The sequence below is a fragment of the Aegilops tauschii genome, chromosome 5 (genome assembly GCF_002575655.3).
Source record: "Aegilops tauschii subsp. strangulata cultivar AL8/78 chromosome 5, Aet v6.0, whole genome shotgun sequence".
NCBI lineage: Eukaryota > Viridiplantae > Streptophyta > Magnoliopsida > Poales > Poaceae > Aegilops > Aegilops tauschii.
Genome location: NC_053039.3, coordinates 75,623,678 through 75,633,203, shown reverse-complemented (window position 1 = coordinate 75,633,203; position 9,526 = coordinate 75,623,678). Strand labels below are relative to the sequence as shown.

The window sequence follows — 9,526 nt, the reverse complement described above, 5'->3', positions numbered from 1 at the left end:
CATCGACCACGGAGAAAAAAAGACAATAAATATAGGGTAGAGAAAGGTGACGGTAGAAGTTAGAGCACGGCAGGGACGGACGGACGATACAGCACCAAGAGGTGGATCCCTCCGAGCACCAACTATCGATCGGTAAAACGCCATTGACATCTCGTGGAGCTATGTGCCCTAACCGAAACGCTCCCGAGTGAGACGCAATATTATGCGGTAAGCAATATAATGCTTCCAAATACGACTGGCTGGCTCATAAAAAAGTAAAATTAATGTTGACGCGCGGCCACGCTATATATACCCACCCCCATCCGGAAATACCCAACAAATCATTTATTGGTAATCCTGAGCCGGAGCCTGAGCCTAAGCCTAGCTTAGGCAGCCTCCCTCCCTCGCTAAACCCGATCCGATTTCGTTACTCGACTCGACTAGGGCGCACGCACACCCCGCTGCTCCCTTCCCCTCCGTCTCTCCCCCCACCCCACCCCGCCCCTCCCTATCTCCTCCTCGACGAAGCAGCTGCCATCGCCGCCGCCCCCGACGTCGACGACAGCGACGTGCAGGTAACTCTCGATCCCCGGGCATGCCTCCTCCGACGCACGCACGCCGAACGGCACCGGTCTGAGGCGAGGGACGGAGGGGAGGTCAGATCCGGACTACGCGGGGGGAAGGGTCGAAATCGGAGGAGATAGATTTTGTTTTCTAGGTTCCTAGGCGAGGTGAGCATTGCCGCGCTCGCGGGCCCCGATCTAATCTGCGCGCGTGCGTGCGTGCGTTCGTGGTCTCTCTCCCAGTTCGTGCCCCGGGGAGATTGCGTTGGGTTCCGCGCGGGGGCGCGTCCTTGGATTGCTTAGGTTAGGTTAGGTTGGGTGGCGACGGGCGCCTGGGTTTAGCTTAGCTGATGGTCTCGTGCGCCAGCTCCTTGTGGGCGTGCGCAGTGACTTTTTGTTTTCCTTATTAGCTGTTGCAGGGGCAGGCGTGTAGGGCGATAGCGATAATATAATTAGCCTCGGGGTAGATGATTTAATGCTGCTTAAGTTTGTCTCTGCGGCCTCAAGATTCAGTTCGTTGATGGTTCGTAGACTGACCATGGTGTCCTCTGGAATCTATGGGTGGAGTATTTTATGCCTCGCGACAGGAACTAGTTCTTGTTGGATTGGCTTGTGCTCTGGCGTTACCCTCATCTCCGATCACATTGCGTCCTGTGCAATGCCAGCTTTGTATACATGACTTATTTGCAACTGCTTGTTACGAGATGTGACGCCGATAGATATAGGTTTTGCTTACGGACTAGTGAAACCCTAGCTGTTTCCGCTTTTGGTGTCTTCGGGTGCTAGAGTTTTAGGTTTGTCCTATTTATCTTCCTTTTGATATTGATGCTGAGGTTTGATGACTATATGGTCTTAATTCATTGTTGTAGGAAGGAAAAAGGCGAGCCCCATACTGGATAGGTTAATGGCTGGCACTTTGGTCGAAGATTATACAGGGGATGGTAGATCCTCGTCAACCGAGGACTTGCCAAGTGATCAACAAAGCCATTCTGGGGAATCTTTAGCTGAGTGGAGGTCAAGCGAGCAAGTTGAGAATGGAACACCATCCACTTCACCAGCTTATTCGGACACTGAAGATGATGATTGTGGTGTGTTGTTCACTTTACCTTGCATTTGTTCATATTACCTGTTACTGCTTCATTCAGACATAGTTATTTTAATATATCATTTTCCAGTTTTACCATCTTGCCCGTGACCTATTTAGTCCTCATGAAAGCGTTGTCTCTATAAAAGTGGAACATTTGATTATGTTGTGGTGCTACATAATACATGTAGAACTCCTGAATCACTGCCCATGGCTCCATGCACTATAATGGATGATAGAGTTTTATTTATCTTTGGTTGGTTTAGGACAACTATCCTGTGCAAAGTTGGGCATGTACGTTCTTCTGTTCTGATTGAACCAGTTATGTTTTGTGCTTCTGTGGATCAGGATTCATGAGTTTGAAGCAGTAACAAATAGTTTCATGTTAATTTTAAAACATAGGCTTATGAGTCGTTGCATGTAGTTAACTAATTATGCTATGGCAAGTTTATGACATGCAAGCTTGAGGAGTCCACAGTTTATGCCAAGTGTTACATGATTCTAGTGCTGATCACCTTGTAGATATCTTATACTCCCTCCGTTCGGAAGTACTTGTCCAAGGAATGGATGTATCTAGATGTATTTTAGTTCTAGATACATCCATTTGTATCCATTTCGCCGACAAGTATTTCCGGACAGAGGGAGTATTAGTTATAGTGTCAGTTTTTGTGCTATAAGGTGACTGAAATCTACAGACTTTAGTGATGCATTATTTGCCCATGAGACATGCAATATCATTCATAAAATAACTCACATCAGAATGCCAGTTGAAATTTCATTCAAATTACAGTGGGATTGTTGAGATGTGTACCACGATACATTAGCTGAAGCATTCCTTAGCTTCAAATTCTTGAGGTTCTAGAGTTATTTATTGGAAGGAAGCCCAATAGTACTTCGCCGAACCTTGAGGTTGAAACTAAGTCATATATTTATCAATTTATTTTTGGAAATGGCAAAAGTAATAATGGAATACTGAATATATACGGTTTGTCGTACTAGCAAAATAGTTTCGGCATGTTCAAGAATATTTACTTTTTTAATGATGTATATCACAATCTCTTAGGGTTTCTATCATGTGTGAATGCAATTGGGATCAAATACATGTTTCCCAGTAGCTATTGCTAAGTTCTACATTACCTCTAAAACCTGACCGCTCATAACTGTTTGAACCAAAAAAGAGAACTAGAATCAGGCCTGGGTATGTATTATCTTGTTTCAATATGCTCCATCACATGCCATAGTGTTTTTTTAGTGTCAAATGCCACCCAAGGGTTTTATTTATCATACTTACTAATCCTTTTAATTCGTTTCTGGTAACCATTCTGTTTTGATTTTCGGAACAGAATGATTCGGCATTGGAGCATTACAGTGTTCTTTTCTAGGATTTATAGTCCTGCAGTTTACAAGCATCTAATCTTATATACACAAAAATAAGGCTCATATAATCATATTATCAAAGAAAGAGTAAAAAAGGGTACGATAGGGGTTAGTGCCTAGTGGTGGCCTGGCCTAGCATTGTGTACAACGTCTAGCTAGTGGCCGGCCCAATGGCCCATGCCTGCAAGAATAGCAAAACTTCACACTCGATGCTTCGTGTTATTACCACCTCAACAAGGAGAGTGAGATGTGATGGGGCTGGTGCCTTTATAATAGAATCACTGAAAACACACTTTCACGGCCGCGTGTTGCAGCGCGCAATCTCTACACGCGGCTAGGGACAAAAGCTGTCCATATCGGACGCGGGCATGCATGCATGTGTGCGTATCCTCTACCCCCTTCCGTGAATTCCACCAGTGGGCCCCAGCTTGCCTTTCCATAATCTCTCCCCCGCTGAATTTAACGGGTGGGGCCCAACCTGTCTTTCCATTTCCACCTCACGCTCATTTGCTTAAACAGGAAAGTTTACTTTGTCGGAAACCGAGCGTCTCAACGAGCGCGCGTGAGATAGCAACGCCCTAGAATCACAGGGCAAAACACTAGCAGCACCAGAACTGGTTGGGCACAATGCTGTGAATTTGGAGTGGTATGGGATGGCAACGTCTACATTCCATTCTGGTCGCGAAACGGAATGGTCTAACTGTTACGGCTGGAATGGCACGGAACTGATAAGTTTGTTTTATATTGCCTTGTTTCATCTTTCCTTGTTTATTGAGTTGAAAATCAACAAAATGATTGTTACGATAATTTTGTAGAACTCCCAGTTTGACTAGTAACCTAGGTGGTTCACTGACTAGTCTGGCTATACTATGATAGAAGTTGAACTTGGATGTTCTGATAGGTTGATTTAGTTCCAATCCTTGTATAATTTCTTAAGTATTTAGCATCGACAATTATTTAACCTGTTGCTTTTATTTTCTTCTAATAGGGCCAAGGCCTCCTGAACTTTATGGAAAGTTTACATGGAGGATTGATAATTTTTCGCAAATCAACAAGAGGGAGCTACGGAGTAACTCCTTTGATGTTGGCGGTTATAAATGGTATGATATTCATAGGGTACCAAGAGGGAGCTACGCATATAACTTGGACATTGTATCCATATATATTTTGCCAATCTTTTCTCTATTTTTATCTGCTTTGTGATCTGATATGTAGCCTGCTAACTTTCAAATGTCAATAAGTATCATGTTTGAGTTAGATATGTGTTTTCAAGTTTTTGTTCTGCACATCACGCGTTGATATCTACTGGTTGACTTTCAGGTACATTTTGATTTATCCACAAGGATGTGATGTTTGCAATCACTTGTCACTCTTTCTTTGTGTTGCGAACCATGATAAACTACTCCCAGGTAAACGAAATGTTCCATGTATTACCAACAAACACACTTCTTGATGGCACTACCTTATCTTGAATATTATTATTGTTTGCTTTTATTTTAGGATGGAGCCACTTTGCGCAGTTTACAATAGCTGTAATTAATAGAGATCCTAAGAAATCTAAGTATTCTGGTGAGTTTGGTATACCACTATTTTTGCTTGGCTAGTAGTTTTGGTTGACCTTTGCACATGAAGTTTAAAGAAAGTGGCATTTCAGATACGCTGCACCGATTTTGGAAGAAAGAGCATGACTGGGGTTGGAAAAAATTTATGGAGCTATCAAAATTACATGATGGCTTTGTCATTGAGGATGTTCTTACCATCAAAGCTCAAGTTCAAGTTATTAGGTATCTGTTTTCTGTAGTTATTTGGCATCCATTTTCCCACTGTGGGTTACACCGCCTAGGGCTGGACTTTGGTGTGGCATCAGTTATTTTTGGAATTGAGAGTATATGTTTACTTTGCATAACCATGTCTGCTTCTGCATTGTGATATTTGAGGGAGAAGGCAGACCGCCCATTTCGTTGCCTTGATGGCCAGTACCGAAGGGAACTAGTTAGGGTGTATTTATCAAATGTGGAACAAATTTGCCGGCGATTTATTGATGAAAGAAGAAGCAAGCTTTGCAGGTTAATTGAGGATAGACTGAGATGGTCCAGGTTAGATAAAGATATATTTTTTGGCTACTGTGTAACCAAGCTGTGTTAGATAAATATTAATACAAGATTTGTTTGTGTTGTGCCATTCCATTATTAAAATGTTTAATTGGTGGGTTGCAGTTTCAATGCATTCTGGCTAGGCATGGATCCAAGTATGCGGCGGAACATGACAAGGGAAAAGACTGACACCATATTGAAAGTTCTAGTGAAACATTTTTTCATAGAAAAGGAAGTTACATCAACCTTAGTAATGGACTCGCTGTATACCGGACTGAAGGCTCTGGAATATAAGAGCAAGAACCAAGTGGGGTTGTCCAAATTAACAGAGACAGATGCTCGAAGCACTTCTATGGTGCTTGTTGAGCAGGATATGTTTGTCTTGGCAGATGATGTGTTAATTTTGCTTGAAAGAGCTACATTAGACACACTGCCACACCAACAATTGCCTACCAAGGATGAAAAAGCTTCACAGAACCGCACAAAGGTATGAATTCTTCTATTTTACCAGCTTTACAGGTCATTGGGTATTGACTACAGATATTTTCATTTCATCTTCAACGTCTTAATTTGGAGCACCTTTTTCATACCATCCATTTTATAACCATTAGATGCCTAATTTTGAGGTTGTGTTCAACAAACTAAGCTTTCCTAAACAATACTGTTTTGAGGTAGGATCCAAGAGTCATTAACTTGTGCCAGGATGAGCTAAACTAGCAAAAGAAGGTTCTTATTAAGACTTGTGTCTCGATGAGTTCTTGTTATACTGTATGTAAGAAGTCCTAGCCAATTCTGTGATTATAGGAAAGCAGCTCGGGTGATGACTTCAACAAAGACTCTATTGAGCGCGATGACAGACGACTTATAGAGCTTGGCTGGAAGACACTAGAATTTTTTGCCTTGGCTCATATATTCAGGTGAGAAGTTTTCTGCAGTTTAACATGGCCCTCTAGGATTCGTATTTTGCTCCACAATTGTGGAACAAGAGTCAGCAACTTGAAATATCAATTGCCAGCATTTGATGCTAGACTTGACTTTTTTTTTTCTGTTACTTTGGTACTTTAGTGGGTGATTATCCTGGTTCTAGTTTTACCAGTTGTGGCAAGCATACACCAGACATTATTACTTATTAGATATTAGATAAACCTGTTTCCATATTATTTTTCTTGGGAAACAAGGTGTCCCATGATGAAATTCATACATCTTACAAGTCTTGAGTCAATTATGGTCTGCATGCACATGTTACTTATAAGTCTTGAATCAGTCGAATTGAAGTGGCATACCAAGAGGCCGTTGCTTTGAAGCGCCAAGAAGAGCTCATCCGTGAAGAAGAAGCTGCTGGGCTTGCAGAAATCGAACTTAAGGCAAAGCGTAGTGCTGCTGAGAAGGAAAAACGTATCAGGAAAAAGCAGGTTTGGTTTCTTCAGCTAGTGCAACCATGTCATCTTATTTTGTCATTATAGATTTTATCCACCTTGCCAAATGGTTTCTAGTTTTTGCCATGTTCTTGCCGGAATCTATTTTGATGGTGCAGTAGGAGATTGCAGCGTTGGCATCTAATCTATTCTGATGTGCCTGTCCTTTTTTATTAGTTGAGGAAATCTTTGATAATGTTTAATTTCTCTCGCTCAGGCCAAACAAAAGAAAAACAACCGGAAAAATAATAAAGGAAAAAATGAAAGGGTTGACATGAAGGAAGTAGCTCTAGAGGGCAGTCCATCAGATGATAGAAACCCTGATGATTTGTCAAGTCAAGCTGAAGAAGTGACCTCAAATCCTGACAATCCCGACGAAGCATCTGATATCTCTGATAACAGAGATGATAATTCTGAGGTGCTTAATGTTGATCTTGAAGACCGTGAATCCAGTCCTGTTAATTGGGAAACAGATGCTTCAGAAACTCGAGGCATTGTTCCTGAAGTTGGTGATGTGCAAAATGAGCAATCAGGAAAGAGGGCTTCATTTGTTGATGATAGCTCGTCTACTTGTTCATCTGACTCGGTTCCTTCAGTTATCTTGAATGGGTCAAATGCAGGTGGTGCGTGGACAAATGTCAAATCCTCATCCAATAGGTATAATTCTATTTTATTACTTCTCATTTTTATCATTTGGTATTTACCGTGCTCTATTTTGTGATTCAGGGGGAACAACCGGAGGAATAAGGATACTGATTTGCGAACAGGGCATGCACATGGTGGATCAAATCCAGCACACAATGGCAGTTATGGATCTAGCAACTCAAAGGACATGAGACTTGAAGCTGGGGTATGTACCTGCCCAGCAGCCTTTTCATTTAGTTCATTCTTGCTATTTTTTTTTCTCAATTTTCTCAAGTGTTCTGCTTGGCTGAATAAGAATCCAAATCAACTCATTTCAGGATGACAAAGTTGTGTCACAGAAGAAGCAAAATGCACAGCGGCATGTTGATGTTACGAGCCCCTCCAAGTTAAGAATGACGGAGTCTTCCATTCCTTCTGTGAGCCCTGTTAAGAAGCAACCTATCTTCTCCCAGCAGCCAAAATCTTCACTAGAAAGTACCAACAATCTGAGTTCCCGTGCAACCGAAGTTTCAGCTGCTGCAGCTAGTACTACCACTACCAGAACGGGTGTGGCTTCCGCCCCAACTGTTCAGCTAGTTCCAAATAAAGGACCTCCGTCTGTTCCTCCAACTCATAATGAGAGGTCAGTTCCAGTTGCAAGTCGACCTCTGCAGGTACCTGTGCCCACCAAATCTGAATCTCAGAAGCCAACTTCTCTAGTAAATAGCTCTAGTGCAACCAAGGTCATTACAGCTTCAAGGCCCTTGAGTGCCCCGCAAGTCCCTGCAGCAAAACAAGTGGCACCTGCTGTTTCAACAGTTCAGACTGCACCAGTTCTTTCTCGTTCGAGGAGTGCAGTTGGACGGTTGGGCAATGAGCCCTCTGCCAGTGCTCCTAGCTACATTCCCCGGTCATACCGTAATGCCATGATGGAGAAAACTTCTGTTGGAGCAAGCAGTCTCACTCATCAGACTAGTTCCTCAGCGCAAGGAGTTTCACACTCACAATCAATGTTTGCATCATCGGCTTCCATTCTGTCACCAGATAACTCTGCTAGGACAGAAAAGTCATCATTGGAACCTGGATTTACGTTTGGAACGGTGAAGCCTGAGTCACTCAATCAGTACCAGTGGAGAGAAGAGAGCTCACAGCAGGCAAGCTGCAGCAGGAGCAGCAGCAATGATCATGGTCTACTGAATTCAAGTGTGGGCAATGAGTCTGATAAGCTCAATTTGAATGGAAGACCAAGAAGCAAGCAGCTGTTGTCTGAAATTTCGACCAGATTCACTCCATACCAACCGCAAGGCCTGGTCGGCGACGAGTTTCCGCACCTAGACATCATCAACGACTTGCTGGACGAGGAGCTCGGCGACAGAAGAAAGGTTCTACAGCCGGGGTTTGTTCGGCAGTTCTCTATGCCGAATAACGTTCCCAATAACGCCAGCACACCTGATTATGGCATGTTTAATGATCAGTACCTGTTTGATCAGTCGGAGCAATACTATGATGAGGAGCTTGCACCGTACTACAGTGATCTGAACGGTGGCCCTCAAGGGCTTAGGGACAGGAGTTATTCACAGTTTGATCTCCCCTCATACTCAAACAGTCAATTTGATGATATGGTGATGGGCCAGTGGCCATACAGCCGCGCCGACAACTCCATGCCGAACTTCGGGGCAGACATCAATGCCTACCCCTATCAGTCGAGGGATTACCAGACGACCTCAGCGAACGCAGCAAGCCGCTACCCATCCTATCACCCTGGGAATGGGCATTAAGCCCTTTCAGAGATGAATAATGATTGCAACCGTAATAATGCGTTGTTGTAGTCCATGCTGTTTGCTTTTGAGCCGAGTGTAATTGTAATCCTTCCATAGAGGTAGTGGTCTTTTAAAGAAATGCTTCTCATTTCCTTAATAGCTATGTTTCTTTGCTTGATATATTTCAGTCAGTTTTGCCCTGTGCCTGGTAAAGAATATCAAATCAATTACATGCATACATAGTTACATATATTGGAGCCTTGCATTGTTTTTGCTATTGAGCTTTAGAATGTTTTTCTTTTGTTTCTTACGCTAGTGTTTGCTTAGCATTGTTGTTTGTCTGGACAGCTTCCATAGAGTATTTTGAGACCAACAAAAACAACAATAAAGCCTTTTAGTGCCCAAACAAGATGCTAATAGCTAACAATTTTAAGACCAACAAAAGCAACAATTAAGCCTTTTAGTGCCCAAACAAGATGGGGTACCCTAGAGCTTCATAAGATCTTGCAATCAACTCATGATTTTGGCATATGGATAGCTACTACTACTCTCGTCTAAGCACACTTAACTTTGGAGTTATGATGGGATCTGGTGCTTTAGTGCTGGTATGATCGCATTCGACATGTTACCT

The 9,526-nt window shown here is 42.8% G+C and overlaps 1 protein-coding gene across 2 annotated transcripts; it reads left to right on the top strand.

Moving 5' to 3' along the window:
• The first annotated feature begins 314 nt into the window (after positions 1 to 314).
• Positions 315 to 9,147, top strand: LOC109775914 (TNF receptor-associated factor homolog 1a). 2 transcript variants are annotated; one of them, XM_020334614.4, is made up of 13 exons: positions 315 to 554; positions 1,412 to 1,627; positions 3,992 to 4,103; positions 4,324 to 4,412; positions 4,504 to 4,572; positions 4,658 to 4,787; positions 4,941 to 5,099; positions 5,220 to 5,583; positions 5,901 to 6,013; positions 6,361 to 6,508; positions 6,729 to 7,168; positions 7,238 to 7,361; positions 7,474 to 9,147. In XM_020334614.4, the coding sequence occupies exons 2-13, from the start codon at positions 1,447 to 1,449 to the stop codon at positions 8,911 to 8,913; spliced, it is 3,369 nt and encodes a 1,122-aa protein (XP_020190203.1). In that variant the 5' UTR covers positions 315 to 554; positions 1,412 to 1,446; the 3' UTR covers positions 8,914 to 9,147. The 2 variants fall into 2 exon arrangements, with proteins under 2 accessions (XP_020190203.1, XP_020190202.1); XM_020334613.4 differs by having other exon boundaries at positions 318 to 554; positions 1,412 to 1,630.
• Positions 9,148 to 9,526: the final 379 nt, after the last annotated feature.

What these genes read in the sequence shown, in the direction of transcription:
- LOC109775914 (XM_020334613.4), top strand. Translation starts at nt 1,447, where the DNA reads ATGGCTGGCACTTTGGTCGAAGATTATACAGGGGATGGTAGATCCTCG. An exon ending in GATGTTGGCGGTTATAAATG is followed by an intron (nt 4,104 to 4,323) that starts GTATGATATTCA and finishes GTTGACTTTCAG; the next exon opens with GTACATTTTGATTTATCCAC. An exon ending in CTTCACAGAACCGCACAAAG is followed by an intron (nt 5,584 to 5,900) that starts GTATGAATTCTT and finishes CTGTGATTATAG; the next exon opens with GAAAGCAGCTCGGGTGATGA.